General features: G+C 39.7%; 1 protein-coding gene across 3 annotated transcripts in view; it reads right to left on the minus strand.

The window, feature by feature from the left end:
• The window catches only part of CROT (carnitine O-octanoyltransferase), a 45,948-nt gene that overhangs the window by 1,504 nt on the left and 23,063 nt on the right, over positions 1 to 21,381 (minus strand). For all 3 annotated transcript variants that reach the window (XM_037066130.1, XM_037066131.1, XM_037066132.1), the window contains 9 exons: positions 21,038 to 21,163; positions 19,445 to 19,546; positions 15,150 to 15,233; positions 14,963 to 15,070; positions 14,604 to 14,734; positions 8,486 to 8,609; positions 5,149 to 5,227; positions 4,968 to 5,061; positions 4,729 to 4,848 (listed from right to left, as the gene is read on the minus strand). In XM_037066130.1, the coding sequence (XP_036922025.1) occupies positions 4,729 to 4,848; positions 4,968 to 5,061; positions 5,149 to 5,227; positions 8,486 to 8,609; positions 14,604 to 14,734; positions 14,963 to 15,070; positions 15,150 to 15,233; positions 19,445 to 19,546; positions 21,038 to 21,163 (968 nt within the window). The remainder of the gene's footprint in view (positions 1 to 4,728; positions 4,849 to 4,967; positions 5,062 to 5,148; positions 5,228 to 8,485; positions 8,610 to 14,603; positions 14,735 to 14,962; positions 15,071 to 15,149; positions 15,234 to 19,444; positions 19,547 to 21,037; positions 21,164 to 21,381) is intronic.

A 21,381-nucleotide genomic window follows, 5' to 3' on the forward strand; every position in this document is an offset into this window, starting at 1 on the left:
AAAAAAAAAAAAAAGACCTCCCTGAATGTGTTCTAAGTAGAATGAGGTGGAACATGAATTCTTGTCATGGTTTTGCAATGAAACTGGAACTATTTTTAAAGAAAAATATAGCACTTGAAGAAAGTAAAAAAATAATAAAACAGAGGAGAAAAAAGCTATTTCTAGGAAAGCCAGAAAGAAACTCTCTTAGGCCCACCTTCTACCACCTCCCTCTAGGTCACAGGTGGCAAACACAAGGCCCGTGGGCCGAATCCGGCCCTCCACCTTGTTTTATCTGCCCCTGCACCTTGTTTCTACCCGGCACCGGCACCGAGCTCCTTGCCCCTCGATAAGGACTGGTTACATTTACACAGTCCTAAAATTACATTCAGCCCTTTGAAGGCAACCGTGAGGCTGTTGCAGCTCCCAGTGAGAGTGAGTTTGACACCCCTGCTCTAGGTCCTCCTGATGAAGAAATCTCCCATCTGGCAAGTGGTAAAAGTGGCCCCAGAAGCTAAAGGAAATAGGAAAGAAGCCGGGCTTTCTGTGGGCTCAGAGCAGAAATCAGGCTACTGACTCTTTTGAAACTAGCCTTCTGCTTTCCAGACATTCAAATTTTTTAATAGCAAAACATGCATTAAGCTCAAGTTAAAATGTTGTGTAACGAAGAAGCTTACACAACATTTTGGTGGACAACCAAAATGGTTGACATCCATGGTGGACAACCGTGCGATTTTCTCATCACTAAAAAAGGCAGTGCTGACATGTATTGTACTTCAGGGAAGCAGAGTGCAGTGAGAACATGCTCTGGCCCAGTGTATACCAATGAAGCTAATATCTAAGTGAAGTATATTTGCTACAGAACTCAGGAACCTACAGAAAGTCCTTCCTGCCTTGTTTCTACCTAGTGCTTTCGTGTAACTTGCCATTTTCCAGCTATACTGCACATAATTCTCAAATACTTAGCAACATCTAAGTATATTTCTTTGCAGAGACCAACATTCTTATTTAAGCTGAATTTTTAAAAAATCAAAAAAATAATAAAAATAAAAATAAAAAATCAGTTATCTTTCTAAATTAAAGAAATAACTATCTTCACAAAAGAATGTACACAGATACCAGTAAAAAAAAAAAGTTGTCATCACTAAAAAACTCAAGGTATATTATTTTTTCCTATAAATTGTAAAGAATGTTTTATAATGCTTAGAGTTGGCAATGATGTGATGAAATAAGGATGGATATATTTCATTGTTTGTAGTAATGAAGAACTGGAAGCTCTAGGTAGGAGGTTAGATAAATTATGGAAATCCTTAAGACTAGACATTACCCAACCATTAAGGCATTTCAAAGCATATCTTTAATGGCACTGGGAATAGCTTGAAATAATATTAAGAATAAAGGACACCAAAATATTTATAATATGATCTAAATTTTTCAATATTTTACAAAATCTTTATAATGAGCATGCAATATTTAAAATAAAATGCTATTTAACAAACTAAACCAATTTTCTTGAAGTTATGTAATTTTCACACTTAACAACCAATTTAAAAAATCCTTTCCGGACAGTGCCTGTGCGCTCCACCTGAAACCACGCTGGGTGTGTTCGCAGTGATGACGTGGAGGAACACCTCAAGTCCTGACCTCTGCTCTGACTCCACACTAGGTCCAACTGCCTCCAGGCCAATGTCCTCTCTTATATAAATATAATGAATCCCTGCATTAGCTCAGAGTCAACATGTACAAAACAAGTCTTTTAAATCCTCACCTGGGGATGTATTTATTGATCTAAGAGAGAGATGAAAGATGAGGGAGGGGAGGGGGAGAGAGAAACATCAATGTACGTGTCCCTACTGGGGATCAAACCCGCAACCCTGTGGCGTACAAGACAACACTCTAACTAAATGAGCCATCTGATCGGGACAAAACAATTTTTTATTCTACCCTAACATGTTCCAAAGCCTGTTCCTCCCCTCATTTTTCTATCCCATGAAATGCCACCATCAGCATCAGCAATCTGTGATCAAGTGCTCCCAGCTCCACCTCCAAACCGTGTTCTCCAATCCCTGCACTCCTCTCCACCCTCCCGTCACACCCGCACTGCTCCACCCACCCTCATCTGACTTCCCTCATCTCGTTCTTTCCTGTGCCACTGTCTACTTAACCCGTATTCCACGTAGCAGCCTGTTTTTTTCATATGTAAATACAACATGTAACATTCATGCTCAAAACTGGTAAAATGCCTCCCATTATTCCTAGAAAATCCAAAGTCCTCACCATGGTACCGGGCCCTACACCAACAGACTGCCCCAGCCAAATCTGTATTCTCCAGGAGTACTGCTAAGGCTTTCCAGGTGATCCTGATGTGCACTCAGGATTAAGAACGCTGCCTACAGGATTTAGCTCTTGCACCTCTCTCCCACTGCTGCTGCTGCTTCTACCACTCTCCCACTCGACTGCTGATTTATAGCAGTACTGCCTGTTTTTTCCTTATAAATGGCCAAGCTTGTCCCTACCCCAGGACTTGTACACTTACATACAACAATGTCACGTGAAAATATTACTGAGTACACCATATTTGCAAGGCATGTTACAGAGCTGGGGATATAACAGCAAACAAATCTTGTGGGTTTATAATCTAGGATGGGAGATTCTCACATTTATAATGTACACACACATATTGGGTGGTTTTAAGTGTTAAATGCAGCAGGCATGTGTGGGGCAGGGGGAAGTGCTTTCAGTATTTCACATGCTCAGGGCAGGCCTCTCAGGTGACTGCAAATCTCTGTATAAAGTGAGGGAGTGATTCTCACAAATTATTACAAGGAAGGAGAGTACTAGGGCTGAGGAAACTGTGACTGTCAGTGCCTCGAGAAGGGAGCTTGTTTGGGGTGCTCGAGGTTCAGGAAGAGCAGTGTGGCCAGAGCGATAGTAGGACAGTTGGAGGACGCAGACACGGGGTCAGATGCAGGGTCCCACACGAGGATCTGGATTTCGCTGTGAGTAAAACGAGAAGCCCTTGGAGGGTTTTGAGTAGAAGAGTGTGATATGACTAGCGTTACATTTTAAAAAGGACCATTGGGGTTGCTGGGTAGACAGAATGACCTGGAGGGAGGGGAAGGTGGAAAGGAGAAGAGCCCAGGGGGACCTGTTGCAATAACCTGAGTGGGAGAAGGGAGTGGCTCAGCTCGGTGACAGCACTGGGGGTGGAAAGCAGTGACCAGGTTCCAGGGAGCTGTTTCCTCGACTATTCACACGGTTAGGTCCATTCAGATGTTAGGTCCGTAACATCTCAGCTTCCTTACCACTCCTCGAACAATGTCCCTGATCACACCACAGGGTGGGCCAAAAGGAGGTTTACATTGTATGGAAAAGAATACAGTAATTAATACATAACAATACAAGAATAAACTCTTGTGTTTTGTGTGCTTGCAACTGCAAACCTACTTTTGCCCCACCCTCTCTATACAGCAGTGTTCCTTCTCCCTGCCAGTTAGTCTCGCTCACGTCAACTTGCAGATGTCCCGGCATTCATCACTCTTTGAAGTTATCCTGCTTATTCACTTGCTTTTGTCCCTCTTTCCCAAGTAGAAAATAAAATCTATACAAGAGGGGAGCTTGTCTGTCTTTCGTCCTTAGCACCTTGGCACACCACACGTTTTTACTAAGTATTTTCTGAATGACAGAATGAAAATTCTGGCCCAGGATCATTAAAAATGTATTTTTCAAGCAGTCAGATAATCAAGGCATATCTGGCAAAAACTCTTATCGCATGTAATATGGAATCCACTACTTGTCAGGCAATATGTCAGACTGCTTACTTATTACCTGTCTATGGTGATAATTTTAGCCTTCCGACACTTTGTTCTGATCAGTAAGATCCATATGGAACCGTTATAGTTCATCCTTTAATTTGTAGATTAATGTACACAAACTATGAAAACACATAATCCAAGGACTTACAGATCAACAAATGCAAGCACAACAGACCATCACATCTGACATGGAAGCAGCTGATAACATTTCAAAAAAATAACACCAACTATAAACTCTTTAAAAAAGGAAAAGTATAAAAATACAGTATAAACTGAACTTTGTCATACATATTGTCATTCCAGATCTTCCCATTCCATCTGAAGTGCCTCCAAGCCTGCTCACTTATTTACGTGCTGACTGTAGCCACAGTATTTTTTATAAAGCCGGCCATGCTTTCCTATCAGCTCTAGATTACCTGGTTCTCCATCTCCCTTTCCCCTACCAGGTTTTATGTTTTCTTTTACTTTTTCTGTAAACATAACTCAAACCCCGTACAAGCCAAATGAAATGCATCTAAATTGGTAAAACTTATTTTTTAATATAAATTAATTTATCTAGTCTCTTGTCTTGATCTCATTACTACTAGGCCTACATGAACCGCCCACAGGTACAGGCTGTCAAATTTCTTTCTGAACTTACCAAAAATACCCTGGGTAGAACAAAGATGTTTATATGTGTACTGACTTTTGAGGATGACGATGATATGATCACTAAGTCAAACTTAAATGGTATTCTGTACAAAACACCTAAATGACTGGTTCAGAAGCAGGACCGAGAAACAATTACACACTGAATACCTAAGTGGTAAAAATAAGTACCCATTAGCAAGCGACAGATGACAATACAATCAGAATCCCAGTGTAGGAAGACATTCAAACAAAAGCGACAGCTTCCTTACCCTAGAACACAGGAAAATAGAAGGCACGGCCTCACCTGTCATCTCCGATGTTGTAGAAAAAGCCATAGCCATTGTGGACCATGGGGACCACCGCTCCCCCGACTCTTAAATAACCAAGCAGACTTGTTGAAAGAACAAAGTTGCCACCTCCTCCACTGCGTGACACACACACAAAAAGATGTTATATGAGGCTCTCCACTGTTTCTGAAGAGCTTTCAACGTTCAGGAAAAAAGAAATGAACTGGTCAAGTTACCAAACACTACGTTTCATTACCTTCGGGAGAAGAGCGGGTCTGTGAAGAGCTCTGGGACCGGGAGGCCTGCCTCTTTCGCTATGAGTGACAGCCCTAATAGATGACGGTCAAACCCTGCAACGGAACCCCACAGCTGAAGTCAGAAAAGCTTTCCAGCATGAAAGGCTTTTTTTTAAGTCAGCATAATTACAATATAAGTACCTTTTCCAGTTGAACAATCTTTCATCATTTTATCATGTTTTGCAAAAGCTTGTAACATCTTTTCCTGCTGCTCATGAAGCTGTGTTAAAAAGCAAGAGACACTTCAATAACAAACTGTACAGAAAGCAAACAAATAAAAAAACCTGAGTTCAGAGTAATTGGGGTTTGGGTAATTTGGGAGAGAAAAGGTTTTCTAGGAAGATCTTGAGACACAGGCTTCTGTGTGTTTCCCTCACTCCTCCCACTGCTTTTCCTGTCCCATACGCCTTGCATCTTGATTACTTTTCTCTTGGAACAGAACAAGAACTTGTGGGAGGCAATGAAATGACATTATCAAGCATAAAGAAAGAAGCAACTCTGATTTCAAACTAAAGAATAGTTATACAAAAATAATAATGATGCAGCTCTCTAATACTAAAATAAATTAATATATACAATGCCTATCAAAAGTAAAGAAACAAATGCAATGCCAAAATAGCAGTGGGAAGGAACTACCGTGTTGTCTAAAGGCTTCCAAAAGATAGGTATAAAACAGAACATATAAAGCTGTTCTGGTTCTAATATATGAAAACAAGAATCTGTGATTTCAGAAATGTTCAGCCACATTAGGAAACGCTTCCTTTGGACTCCTAGTCAAGACAGAGGCATTGATAGATAAACTGTGCATCCTGGCACGACCAAAAGAAGGACAATGACAAATTTAACAACAGAAAACAACCCAAAGTGACAGAAAACCGAACTGTATGGAAGTCCAAGGAGTTAAGGAAGAAACACTCATCCAGCCTGGTAGGAGGGGTGAAGATGGGCAGCCAGGGTGGAAAGGACACAAGGCAAGGCGGCTGGCAGACTTTTGTGTGAGGATACACCAGGAGGAACAACTGGGGAGCCAGACAAACTACACAACCCAGGGCTCCATCGTGGGGGAAATAAAGCCTCAAAACCTGAGTGAAAAAACCTGTGGCAGTTGTAGTGGCAGGGAAAACTCCTAGCCTCACAGGAGAGTTCATTGGAGAGACACACGGGGTCCTAGAATGTACACAAACCCACCCACCCAGGAATCAGCACCAGAAGGGCCCAATTTGTTTGTGGGTAGCAAGGGAAGTGATTTGAGTAAGTGACATTGTTCCCTCTTGGACCCCTCCCCCACATATAGCACCACAAACCAGAAGGAAGAAATTCACCCATAACAGAATGAAGAAATAAGAATTCAAAAAAATGAGGCGAGGCTTAGGAACTTCCAGGACAACCCCAAACATTCCAATATTCGGATCATAGGGGTGACAGAAGGAGAAGAGGAAGAGCAGGAAATTGAAAACTTATTTGGAAAAATAATGAAGGAGAACTTCCCTAATCTGGCAAAGGAAACAGACTTCCAGCAAGCTCAGAGAATCCCAAAGAAGTTGGACCCAAGGAAGCACATACCAAGGCACATTGTAATTACATTACCTAAGATTAAAGATAAGAAAAAAATCTTAAAAGCAGCAAATGAAAAGGAAACGATTACCTACAAAGGAGTTCCTATAAGACTATCAACTGCTTTCTCAAGAAAAAAACCTTGCAGGTGAGAAGGGACTTTAAAGTATTCAAAGTCATGAAACGCAAGGACCTGCATCCAAGATTACTCTATTCAGCAAAGCTATCATTCAGAATGGAAGGGCAGATAAAGTGCTTTCCAGATAAGGTCAAGTTAAAGGAGTTCATCATCACCAAGCCCTTACTATATGAAATCTTTAAGGGACTTATCTAAGAAAAAGACGATGAAAAATATGAAGAGCAAAATGACAACAAACTTGCAACTATCAACAAGCAAACCTAAAATAAGAAAAACAAACACAAACTAAGCAAACAACTAGAACAGGTACAGATTCACAGAAATAGAGATCACATGGAGGGTTGTCAGTGGGGATGGGGAGGGGGGAGAATGGGGGAAAAGGTACAGGGAATAAGAAGCATAAATGGCAGGTACAAAATAGACAGGGCGATGTTAAGAATGGTATAAGAAATGGAGAAGCCAAAGAACTTACATGTATGACCCATGGACATGTTATACTAAGGTTGGGGAATGCAGGTGGGAAGGGGGTGGAGGGGAAATGGGTCAACTGTAATAGCATAATCAATAAAATATATTTTAAAAAATAAAAATAAAAATGTACCACCCTTAAACAAACAAAAAAGCTTCCTTTTAAGGTGGCTCACACTATGGAGCCCAGACCTCCCCATCCCCTTCCTCTAGGTGTGTTTTTCTTGTCCTTTTCTTTCTCTTGAGCTCCAAGGAACCTCCTTTTGCCTCTGTAATTTCTTCTCTGAGCCTGCGCACCTCTGCTGGCTCATTACCTCTACAGGTCACTTCTTCTACTTCTATGACTTTCTAAATAAACTTTCTATTAAAGTTTTAGTCTTGGCTCTGAATTCTTTCTTAGCCAGAACTCAAGTGCTGAGGTTGTTGAACCAAGGTCACGTCTGACTCTACCAGTCTAACACCTGGTGCCCTTTTCACTGCAAACAGCGGGTGAATCAGGTGCAGATGACAACAGGCTGAAGATCTTTTAAGATAAGGTGGTCGAAGAGAGGCCTCTGAGGAGTTAGTTCTGAATTGTAAAGAGGCCCATCTTGAAAATGCAAGTAGGGCAAGAAGGGAGGGGTGGAAATTTTGCCTACTCAGCATCTGAATTCTTTTCTTGTGTTTGAGGACATCCCACTCTGCGAGCCTTGGTAGGAGGCAGCCTTTTCCAAAGTGCATTTACTCACTTTCCTAGCCTTCTTTGCAGTTAGGATTTGGGCACATGACCTGGGCTTGAACACATGGGGTAATCTGCTCAAGGCAGTGAGTCAGAAACTAACACCAAGAAGCTGAGCCGAGAATTTCTTTTGGTATCAGTGACTGGTAGCTATGTCAAAAACAAGAAAAAGAAGAGGCAGGGGGTGGGGGAAGAGAGGAAGAAGAGGGAAAGAGGGAGGAAGGGAAGCAGAGGGAGGGACGGGGGAGGAAGGGGAGGAGAGAAAGAAAAGCTTCCTTTTAGAGGCACTTGGGAGTGGCTGAATTTTATTGGTGTTATTCCGAAGGTCGGTCAATAGTAGTGAAATGTGCAAAGTGTTGAAGACGCTTTGCCTAGAGAATGACACTAATGGGCTTCTTCTCAGGGTCCCGTTTCCTATTCTTTCCAAGTATACACTTCACTGGCAAAGGAACACACGAATGTTTTTGAAAACTTCAGAAAAAAGTGTCTGAAAGCATTTTACTGATGCATGGGAACTGAGATTAAAGCTAGGTTATTTAAGGGCCAAAGCTCCCTTAGGACAAAGAAAACCCGTTAATTTTGTCTTCTTAAACACTCACACTGGCAGACGGCTCCTCCATGGACTGGCACCACCTGACTGCTTCCACGGTGCATGGCCGCACGGTCTCTGTGCGGCCGTGATAGAAGTACCTGGTCATGGCTGTTTCGTAACAACAACCAGGGCTGCAAGAAAAAAATGAAAATAAGAGAATGCATCACAATAAAAAATGCTCTAATATTGCTACAAAGAGAGTTTACCCAATAAGGCTCGCTTTGGTCAGAGACTAAGTTCTATAATGTAGACTACAGTCAGACTTTCAACAACAAAGATGCTATTTTCAACATCAAAGAACAAGAAGCTCTATATGGAATGTGTCAAAGGCTCAGTTGCCATCAGGTGACACACACTGGAGTCTGTGATACGTGGTCTCTATAATGCTGGCCCCAGTGATCCTTGCCTCTTGCCTCTTCGGCCCCACTCTGAATGTGGGATGGCCTTAAGTGACTTACTTCCAATGAAAGCACATGACAGGTGGTGCCATGAAACTTCTGAAATGAGGTACAAAGAGAGCTCACTCCTGCTCTCATTCTCACTACCCTGCTCCGAGGAGAAGCCAGCTGCCATGCTGGGAGCTGCCCTATAAGGAGGCCCACGTGGCAAGAAACTGAGGAAAGCCTCTGGCAACAGCTTAAGAAGAACTAAACCCCACTGATAACCAGTGAGTGAGTGTGGATGCAGACCCGCTCTGAGCAGTGCCTTCAGGGGAGAACACTGAGCTGGCAGGCACCCCAGCTACCACCTTGCTGCGGACTAAGTCGGAGGCCACCAGCTAAGCTGCAGCTGGGTTTCTGACCAACAGAAAATGTGAGGGGATAAGTGTTTGTTGTTTTAAGCCTCTAAGCTCTGGGGTGATGTTATACGGCAACAGAAAAAACAGAATCCCTGGCCTTTAATGCCTTAATTTAGAATTTGAACGACTGCAGAATTAAGTAAAAGCATGATTTAAGAAGCTCCCCAAAGTGATGACCATTTTCCTGGGTTGGAGAATGATATAAAAATTTTAGATAAAAGGCTCTCTTACTTTCCTGGTGGTTAGACTTTAGAGGTAAAGAGACCAAATGGAGTGAAAGCAAAATGTTGGAATGTCGTTAAAAGGGTTCAGAGTTACTGAGTCTCTTCTGTTCTGTGTTTCTGTCAGGCTCTTTCCCTGAGAAGAAAGATAACCTTTCAAAATATGAAGGAGAAAGTATAAAGATTTAAAGCACCTCTAAAATAACATTCTTTTTAAAAGCAGATTAAAAGTAACAGCAGTATGAATGAATGACGTGACACCACTACTCTGCAACCTCTAATAAAACAGCGGACCATGGTAACCGTCACAGATGGCTACTAAAACCATTAGGGAACCAACTCAGAAGGAAGCTTTATAATGGATGTCGGCTGAAATTGAACTCTCAGCCAGAAACAATGAAAGAGAAAAATCAGTAACACTGACTATTTGATTTATTGTTGTAAAAAATAACTGATCATTTTTGAGTCTCTAGATTTAATTACCAGTTTATAGAAAACAGGGGATACAGAGCAATACTTTTTTTTACTTAAAAAGCAAATGCATAAAACAATAAATTGATATTGGTGGGCACAGAGTGCACAAAGATAGAACATATGACAGTAACACAATAAAAGAGGGTGGGGCAGAGAAGCAGAGAGCATGTAAACTATTAAAACTGAGCTGGCATCATTCACACTGGGTTGTTATAAGCTTAAGATGTTAGCCGTAATCTCCAAGGTAATCGCATTGAAAATACCTAAAGAATATAGAGAAAGAAGAAGGCAGTCAAAATGGTACACTGCAAAAAATCAATTAAATACACAATAAAGGCAGTGATGGTGAAACTGAGAAATAAAAAACATGTAACACCTACAAAAAATATAGCTATATGGCAGAAACAAATCCCTGGTCAATAATTATTTACAATGTCAATAGACTGACCTCTTCAATCAAAGACAGAGATTGGCTGAATGGATTAGAATACCTATAGGCTGCCCACAAGAGATTCACTTTAGATCAACAGAAGTTAAGAGGCGAGAAGTAAAAGGACGAAAAGAGGCAGTCCACGAAAACAGTAAGCAAAGGACTCGGAGTGACTATCTTGTTATCAGAAAAATATATTTTAAGTCAAAAGGTTAAAAGAGGTGAATACTAAAGAATATATTAATATAAGGTTTAATTCATCAAGATATAAATTATAAAAATATATGCACAAAACAACAGTCCTAAAATATAAGCAACAAACACCAACAAATGCTCTGTAATAGTTGGAGACTTCAATACCCAATACCAACTTTCGACAATAAACAGAACACGTGGACAGAAGCTCAATAAGGAAACAGAGGACTGGACAGTACAAATAACTAGACCTGACCGATACCTACAGAGCATGGCACTCGGGAACAGCAGAATAAAAATTCTTCTCAAGTGCACATAATAGACTATAAATCAGGGCACGTAAGTCTCAATAAATTTTAAAAGATTGAAATCATACAAAGTATCTTCTTCAATGACAATGAAATGAGGCCAGAAAATTAATTAAAGAAGGGAAACTGAAAAATCACAAATGTGTAGAAATTAAACAATACAGATTTTAAACCAATTGGTCAGGGAGAAATCACAAGGTAAATTAGAAAATACCTTGAGATCAATGAAAAGGAAAAAACACACCAAAATTTATTGGATTAAGCAAAAATAGTGTTCAGAGGAAAATTTATAGCTGTAAACACTTATGTTAAAAAATAAATTTCAAATCTATAAACTAACTGCACACCTTAAGGAATCAGGAAAAAAAGAGCAAACTAGATCCTAAGCTAGAAAATGCTAGAAACTAACAAAATGTAGATAAAATACAGATATTGAAAAAACAGAAAGTTAACTAAACCAAAAACTGGTTCTTTAAAAAGATCAACAAAATTGACAAACCTTAGTTACATGACTAAAAAAAGGGAGAAGATTGCAGTTACTGGAATTAGCTATGAAAGAGAGCATTACTACTGACTTCATATTAATACAAGGGATTATAAATTAACATTATGAACAACAACATATTAAAAAAATTGGATAACCTAGATGAAATGAACATATTCTGAGAAACCCATAAACTATCAAATATGACTCAAAAAAAAAAAAAGAAAATGTGACTGGACCCAGAATAAGTAAGAAGAATCAGTAATCAAAAACCTCTCAACAAAGGAAAGTTATGGACCAGATGGCTTCATTAATGAATTCTAACACTTAAAATATTGACATCAATTCTTCTCAAACTCTCTCCACCCCGCAAAAAAACAAACAAAAAACAACTGAAGAAGAGGGAACACTTCTTAACTCATAACAAAGCCAGCATTACTCTCATATGAACACCAGCCAAAGATACTACTACAAGAGAGGGCATTATAAACCAATAATTCTTATAAATACAGATTTGAAAATCCTCTACATTATCAGCAAACTCAATCCAGCAGCATATTAAAAGGATGATACAGCATCACCAAGTGAGGTTTATCCCAGGGATGCAAGAGTGGTTCAACAAATGAAAATCAATGTAATAAACCACATTAATAGAATGAAAGAAAAGATCTAGGTGATAATCTCAACTGGTACCAGAAAAGTATGTGACAATACCCAACCGTGTTCCATAATTAAAACACTCAATGAAATATAAAGAGAAGGGAACTTCCACAACATGACAAAGGGCCTATATGAAAAGCTCACAGCCAACCTGACAGTAAATGGTAAAAGACTGAAAACTCCCCACCTAGGATGAACAGGAAAGGATGCCTGCTTTTGCCACTTCTAGTCAACATGGAACTGGCTGCTCTAGCCAGTAGGGGAAAAAAGCATCTGAATTGGAAAGGGGAACTATCTCTATTCACAGATACCTAATCTTAGAAAACCCTAAAAAAGTCCACACACACACACACACACACACACACGTTAGAAATAATAAACAAATTTCGCAAAGTTTCAAGATACAAAATCAACACAAAAAAATCAAGTTACATTTTTATGCATTAGTAATAAGTAACTTGAAAAAAACAACTCCATTTATAATAGCATCAAAAAGAATGAAATATTCAGGACTAAATTTAACCAAAGAGGTGAAAAGACTTGTACAGTGACAAGTACAAAACACTGCTAAATTTTAAGAAACAAAAATAAATGGAAAGAGACTCCACGTTCATGGATTGGAAGACTTGACATTGTTAAGATAACAATACTACCCAAAGCAGTCCCAGTTTCAATGTAATCTCTATCAAAAAATCCTAGCAACATTTTTGCAAAAATGGAAAAACACATCCTAAAATTCTTACGGAATTCAAAGGGACCCAGAAGAGTCAAAATAATCTTGAAGACAAGAACAAAGGTGAAGGACTCATGCTTCCAGATTTCAAAACTTATCCAACTGAAATCAGCCAGACCCAAAAGGACCAATTTTATACAATTCCACTTATAGGAAATATCTAGAACAGGCAAATTCACAGAGACAAAAAGCAGATTAGAGGTTGGCAGGGTGTGGGGCCAAAGGGGAAACGGAAAGTTATTGCTTAATGGGTGCAGATTGTGTTTGGGGTAATGAGAAATTTTAGAAACTTATAGGGGTGACGGTGGCACAACACTGTGAATGTAGTTACTGCTGCTGGATTATACACTTAAAAATGGTTAAAATGGCAAGCTGTGTTTTATACACATTTTACCATAATAAAAAAGGAACTGCTTAAGGCAAAAATAGTAACATACATTGTGTGCTTTATAACATATGTAGAAGTATAATGTACAACAACAGCACAAAGAATGGGAGGAGTGAAATAGACACATTTTGTTTTAAGGTTCTTACATCATACATGAAGTGGGAAATACTTGGTTGGCCAAAATGTTCCTTTAGTTTTTTTCTGTATAGGGGCTCTAGTAGTGCCTAGTTGTCTTTAATGTCATTGGAAACAATTTTGTTTTATTGTATTGCAACAGCTATCATATCAGCGTGCATAAAAAGCAACATCAAAATTGGTGAATTTTTGTGCAGCCACTTTAATATTGAAGATGAAAGAAGATATGCAACATTTTCGGCACATTATACTTTATTCCAAGAAAGGTAAAAATGCAACTGAAATGCAAAAAAAAGATTTGTGCTGTGTAGGGAGAAGGTGCTGTGACTGACTGAATGTGTCAAAAGTGGTTTGCAAAGTTTCTTGGTCCTACTGACGTTTTAGCCAAATAATTCTTTGCTGAGGGGCTGTCTTAGGCATTGGAAGATGTTTAGCAGCGCCCCTGGCCTCTAACTGCTAGAAGCCAATAGCAGGAGACAGCCGATATATTCAAAATGTCCAAATCAATAAAGTTATTGGTGAAAACAAAAATGTGTCTTTTATTTTATGGAAAAAAACTAAATGGACTTTCTGGCCAACTGGATAGTATATGAAGGTAGACCGCAACAAATTAAAGATGTATTTTGTAAATCCTAGGGCAACTACTAAAAAAACAAAAACAGAAACAAAAAAAAAACCAGTAGAAAAGACTATGAAGACAAAATGGAAAAATTTTTAAAAATACACTCTACCAATGGAAAAGAAGATAAAGAAAGGCCAAAAACTGACGGGATAAAGACAAAATATACAGCAAGATGGTAAACATAAACTGAACTTTACTGATAATTAAATGTAAATTATTTAAACATCCCATTTAAAACAGATATTCTCAGACTGGATTTTAAAAAGTAAGATCAAGGAGTTTCTACTTCTGCTTAGTATATAGAAAGTTGCAACATACCATTTCTTCTATTCTAAAAATGAGTACAGGCTAAGATAATCTGCAAAATCACACCTCTTTACGGACCCATCAGAAAACTAACTGCATGAAAACCAAATGACCTGAATCCCCCAAAATGGCAACTCCCCCTGCCCCTAAGAAGTATTAAGATAATCAAAAACAAGGTAAGACTATGAAAAATGTCACAGATGGAAATCTGTCATTTTTCTGCAATTATTATTCATGGAAGTACAAATTCAGACATGGTGTCATTTGGAAAAAAGTAGGAAAAAACACTGGGAGTTAGAATGAAATCGCTATGGTAAAGATGTACCCTTGGAGCTCAAGACTCAGAAGGCAGAAAATGAATGGCTCTCACCGTCCATGAAGTCTGTAATAGGCCAGCTGAAGAGCAAGCTGAATAAACGTATCGGGGTGAAGCGCCTTTTTCTTGGTTAGCGTTTTGCCAAAAGCTGTGAAGGGATGTGCCGCAACCTGCAGATCAGATGACTAACAACAGCAAAAAATATTAAACACGAACAGTGACAATCACCTAAGGAGAATATCTCGAAGATAACCAAATTATACTTTTCATTAAAGTAACTACCGAACATAATTAAAGGCATTAAAGCTGTAATTTAAGTGTTTCATGCTGTCATAGTAGATGCTAGGCAAGTTTTTATATACAGCAGTTAAAAGAGAAAGCATCACTATCTAAGAGAAAAGTGACAAATCTACCTGCTTGAGAAATTGGGCTTTAGCTTGGCTGACGTCACTTAATACTTTCTCATCCACAGTGAAAACAAGCTCTTCTGGGAGGGGTACAGCCCGTGCTTTTTCTGATCCCTGAAAATAGGGAAGAATTAAGAATACTGTATCTATAAAATACGAGGAGAAAAAGGATGAAATATTTGTTCTAACATACCTTCCATCTCCCTTCATTCTCGAGAACCTTCTCATCAACATAATAGCTGATGTTTACCATAACCATTGCATCATAAGGAGCATGCTAAAACAAAAATACAGGATATTTTGAGTACAACACAAAGTTTATATCAAGATAAAACTTAACCCAGTGTTTCATTTTCACTTTTCCTCCATTCTTAACATGATAAAGTGCAGAATTCTCAAATGCTCTTACTGCCTAATGATAAAGACAGGGGTATTACACAATATAGTGATTGCTACATTTTATTCTCTGAGAAAGAGGAAATATTTATAGTTGGAAGCACTTAATTAGGTCTTGAGGTAATGGGGAGCGTGTGATGTGAACGTGAACCATCTAAAGAAAACACTACATGACAGAGAGCTGAGATGGTGGGTACAGCAACTACACTGTTTGCATTGGCAGTCAAAGCAGGGGTATGTGTGCAATGCCAAGATGTTGTGGAACTGTGCGTGAGGGCACTGTGTCAAAGGCCATGGGGATGGCGGACTATCTGAGGGCTAAATTGAGGGTGGGTGTGAAAGACACAGGCCCACTAGATGCATATTAAAACCTAGTAATTTTGTGAACATATATACAACAGTATTCGGAAGGGGCAGAATTCTCCAGGTTTAAGGAATACGGGAAAGACGCGCCAAATTACAGGGCGCTGCAGGTTTGAAAGCTATATTTAGAGGAATGAATTGCAGCTAGTGAACTTTTCCATCATTTATTTCAGAGGCCAAACTTTTTGACTTATTTTCTCCATGTTCTTTTGATGACAATCACATCAGATTGTTTTTTTTCCTCTGTGTTACTGCTACCACTTTCCACGAAACACAGTCGCCATTCACGAACTGAATGTGACACTGCTGGCCTTGGGGAGGAAGAAGAGGGCTTGAAACACAAACCCAGCCCATCTGGGCCCAGGTTCAGAAGGAGTAGGTAGGCGTCTAAAACATCACTTTCACCCTACACAGCTCTGCAGCCCCCTGTCCGGCCTGATGGAACCTGGAAGCACAGTGCACTGCTGTGGAACAGGGAGCGGCCAAAATACCAGGAAAGGCTCACGAGGGCGGGCGGTGGCAGATGCAGGTGCAGCTGGTCCCCCATCAGCAAGAGCTCACATAACAGTGACTGACAAACCACCTGTCTCACCGCATCTCGCAACTGTGTGGTGCTTTACAGCTTTACACAGAATTTTCACAGACGTCACATACATTATTTCATTTAAGACAATAGTATTAATCTCTAACTCTTCTACTGGAACCAGTTAGAAAGAGCAAGACTGATGCATATAAATCTCTTCAATTCATAATTCTACCCACCCGTCTCCTGATAGAAAATTAATAATCAATTTCAAAAAAGGGGGGGAAGAAAATATGAAAAATTCAAATGCTTTCCTAATGCTTTATTTGTTCACATAAGTTTGACCATTTTTATTTCACTTATTTTATAGGAAGGCAATATGTGCAACACATATTTAAAAAATGTGGACTTTGGTTCTGAGTCCAAACCCCACCACGTTAGCTGTGCAATTGAGAGAAAGTTACTTAATCCTTTAAGTAAATTGCCTCACCTGTTAGTGGGCATGATAATATCAATACCTATTTTCACACAGCTGCTGTGAAAAATGACTTGAACAATGCTTATAAAGTGCTTACTATAGAACCTGGTCCTCAGCAATAACTGGTCACTGCTGTTATATTAACAACTAATGTTATATTAACAACTAATGTTCATTACATGCTTCTTATGTGCCCTCCACAAAGGCTACGTGGAGAAACCCAGGCTTTTAAATCCCAAGAGGGAAAGGCGATTAATTAGTATAATCACAGAAGTACACATTCAAGCACCAATGGAAGAGAACGACATGGCTTTGAATTAAGAACAGCTTTACTTGACAGTATATATACTTTACCAACGATGCTTTCATAGGTTAAATTGCATTTTCTTAGCATCTTAGGTTACAAGGGAGCGCTACATAGACTTTTAAAAGCAGATTATCATGTGGAGAAAAGCAGACTGACGTTAGACACACACGTGTGTTGATGCACACGTATAAAATGTCCTACACGTCCTGCAGAATAAGCATCGTAGCTGTGTTGGGATGTATGCTGATCATGGGACCAATACTCTTTATTCAAAGACAGAAAAATCATGTTATTTTCATGCAGAATTTGAGCAAACAACAGGAAGCTAGTGGTATCAGTAAAAATCAAAGTAGCGCAAGGCTTTTTTGTGGAGGAGGGGTTGGGAATGAGGGAGAAAAGCAAGATGATTCATCTTCTTAACGATGAGAGCAACTTAGCCCCACGTAACAGTGCACTGAGTAACACCCAGTCTGAACAATTTAACATACGGTGACACAGAACAGGTGAGAACAGGTAAAAACTGGAAAAGTGTAACTGCAAACCACCTAGATAAAAATGGCCAATCAAAGCATTAAACCAGGGAAGAGAGCAGGCACGTGGGGGAAAGTATGGCCACTACTAAGGTCAGTTTTAGAACAAACGGACAGGAAAAGACTGGTGAGAGGATGGAGACAGTGTCAGTGCCGTGTGAAGAGGGCAACCAACTGCAGCAGACTGTCAGAGAGAGGGGGAGGGCAAAAGCCAGGGGGCAGTCAGCTCCCTTACAAAGGCTGGCTGCCTAGTGAGGATACAAACTACACGGAGAAGGTGAAGAAGATGGAACAAGGAGCTGAAGAGAAGAAAACTGAGGCCAACTAACAAGAAATATTTTGTCAACACTGGACTCCAAGGAGGAGCAAAGCCAACAAAATGACTCGCAGCAACCTTCTCTGATGAACTACTTCAAAAGACAAGGAGGCTAATTACCAGCTCTTCAAACACTCCACCTTCTCATGTGACGATAGTAACTTTGTTTGCCTTTAGGCAGCCACCACATATATCTGTGGTGGTTGGAGTAAGAGTGATTCTGCCTCTAGGTTCCAAGGTTTGGCATGTGACCCAGACCAGGCAACTCAGAGTGCCCGACTCCCTGGAACAGGCACGGGTTCACACATGCCAGTCACAGTCAAGAGCACGACTCCCAGGCCTCCTGCTGGAGCCACTGGGGGGAAAGCTGGCAACTGCCATGGGGAACGCCCACCCACGAAGAGAGCTGAGATGGTGGGTACAGCAACTACACGGGTAGTCTCCCCCAGAAAAAGTCAAACATAGAGAAGTAGTACCAAAAAATAGAAAGAGTAATTTCCAACGGGAGAATGTGGACACTGGAAGTCAGCCTTACCCAAATGTAGCCGTACCCCTATCTTCCTAAGCTAATGCCAGTTTCCATCAGCTAAAACTAAATAAATACTAATTAACACAACCACTGAGCCCAGAACAGTGTAGCAGGTCTTTTTAGTATTTTACAGTCACCAAACGCTTTTAGAGGAAGGCCACCCAAAACTAACAAAAAATCTACATCACACTACTTTACGCCAAATTACATACTTTACGAAAATGTTATACTGAGATTACAGTTGTGCACTGCAACTCTGACTTAGGTGAATTTTTATGTTTTCTTGATTCATAGGCCTCCTGACTGTCCACCAGAAAAGGGCAAGGTAGAGCAAATGAAGAAGACCATGGGAGAACAGAAGAGAAACAAGTTTTGTTGTTTTTTATAAGGCAGGCAAAAATGGTATTATTTTTGCACCAGACATTTCAATATCCACAGCATAAGTAATGTTCCAAGATCATGTGTCATTCATTTTAGGAAAATAGCTTCAAAATTACTGGGTAAATAAAGGAATGTATCCACATATATTTCTCTGTGGTTAGAACATTTATATAATGCTACTCTAGTATCTTTTTAAAATAGGTTGGGCCCTGTCTGGCTAGCTCAGTTGGTTGGAGCATCATCCATTCCTATACCCCAAGGTTGTGGGTTTGATTCCTGCTCAGGACCCATACAAGAAACAACAAATGAATGCATGAATAAGTGGAACAACAAATCAGCGTTTTTCTCTCACTCTAAAAATCAATAAATAATAAAATAAAAAGTTCTAATTCTCAACAAACAGTGCATTTTGAAGAGTTTATAATCCATGCATATACATGCAAATTTCACTTTGCAGATACACTAAACTATTAGCTTTAATACTGAAAATAACTTGTCCCATACTCTACTTTCACTGAGAAATCATAACCAAATATTTTACGATAATGCCATAAAATTGAAGAAGTGTTTACTCATACCATCATAGTAGAGCATAAGTATTATGGCTTCCTGCCAGTGAATAAACCTAAAAACTAAAAGAAAAAAAATAACCTTAGTTTACTTACATCACAATTAGAGCCAAGTAGTCCGTTAGAAAAGGAAATCAAGTTATAGGATTTGTCACCCCAGCGCACTGTTGGATCTCCAGTGAGGATCACTGCAATGACCTAAAATCCACCCAAAAGATTTTAATATCAATTTGTAAGTATTTTGACTTTTCATAGAGAGTCTGACTTTTCACTTCTGGGTAAACCAAATTTAATAAATGATAACAGTTGTGCTCAAGAGAGTGGTTCTGGCCCAACTTTAGATATTTCTTAAACTCTCAAGGGGTGCGCTCTCCCTCCTGGGAGCACGCCCACACCTTCCCTACCCCCTTCTCCTCCCCACGAGGAGCATTACCCCTACCCTTCTCTCTCCTGAGCTCCGAGGGCCCTTCGTCCACCTCTGTAACTTGTTTCCTGAGCCTGCGCAGCCCAGTGGGCTCCCTTCTACTACCTCTGCAACTTTCTAAATAAACTTTCTCTTATAATTTGAAAAAAAAAAAAACCCAACCCTCAAGAAGTCCTCCATAAAAGAGATTGCTGGTACAGCATTCATAAATGTTAACAGAATATACAACTGAAAGAATAAGGCTTTTGCAACTTGAATAATATTAAGAGGCCTTGATAAGTTTAGTCATTAAACTTTAGTTACGACAAAAATATTTCAAGATTTCACATCCCTCTAAACCTATTTCTCAGTCAGTGGGTTTGGTCTGCAGCGAGTCATGAAACCAGATCAGCGCCACACAGTGACCACTCTTACAACAAGAAAGAACAGAACAGAACGTGAGCGTGGGAGCGCGGCACCGACAGCGACTACATGTTGTGGGGCCTCCGCTACATGCGTGTGTGCGCAGGCGCGCGTGCAGCAGCTGCGGTCGGAATGCAGGTCCAGCTGGAGGTGGCGGTGAAAAGGTTTCAACAATGCTGCATTAAAACATACTTTTCCTCAAGAAGTCTGGTGATTCTCCCATTAAAAAAATAAAACTAAAGGAGACGAAAAGTTGGTTTCTAGCTACAAGGCTTTTCAATTCCGTATTATTTTATTGCCATCATTTAACACTGATGAATGGTTTATGAAATAATTTGTGTTTAAAAGACTGAGAATTCTAAAAATATGACTACTGCCTTTTATTATTTCCCAGGAAATGACATTATCATTCCAGGGTAAAAAAAAAAAAAAGTAAGGCCACATTTACTCTTAAACTCACTATAGTCAATTTGTTCAATAAAACCAAATGATAAAATAAATAAATTACTGTTTGATATAATTCTTAGGACCTCACCAAATAAGGTGTCAAGGCACACTAGTGTGGGTTATAGGTAGGGTCTCATGTTACCTTTGGCAGGAGAAACTTATTTAGCCCAGTGACCCATGCAACTTTTCTGCACATGCATTCAATGAAAAGGCTGAGAGACACTGACATGTAATATGCAAACGAATAGTCATACTTCTCTAAACAACATACAAGATTTCTCTAAATGGACCTAAACAATGAGGAAAGAATTCATGAAGCATGATTTACCTATGTATAAGCTTCAATTTGCTACATGTGGGAAGAAATAACAGAACCAGATAGTTAACAAGATAGATAAGACAAGAGAGTTAAGTACTTGCGAATAATCTCCAGGTGTTACGTGTGGACTGCCATCCTCTATGGAATATACCAGTAAACTGCTCTGAATTTTTTCTAACTTAGTCAAGTTCTCTGGATCAAGACTAATCAAATATTCTCGTGCCTAAAGGGCAAGGGAGATAATGGGATAATGATTAAATCCAGCAGGGAAAGGCTCATTAAGAAAAAGTGTTTAGATTCCCAGTCAGGGCACATGCCTGGGCTGGGGGCCAGGCCCCCAGTAGGGGGCACTACAGAGGCAACCACACACTGATGTTTCCTTTTCCTCCTTCCCTTCCCCTCTCTCTAAAAGTAAATCAATTTTTTTAAACAGTGTTTAGC

The sequence above is a fragment of the Sturnira hondurensis genome, unplaced genomic scaffold (genome assembly GCF_014824575.4).
Source record: "Sturnira hondurensis isolate 20B ecotype Veracruz unplaced genomic scaffold, ASM1482457v3 Scaffold0016462, whole genome shotgun sequence".
In the NCBI taxonomy this organism is placed as follows: Eukaryota; Metazoa; Chordata; class Mammalia; order Chiroptera; family Phyllostomidae; genus Sturnira; species Sturnira hondurensis.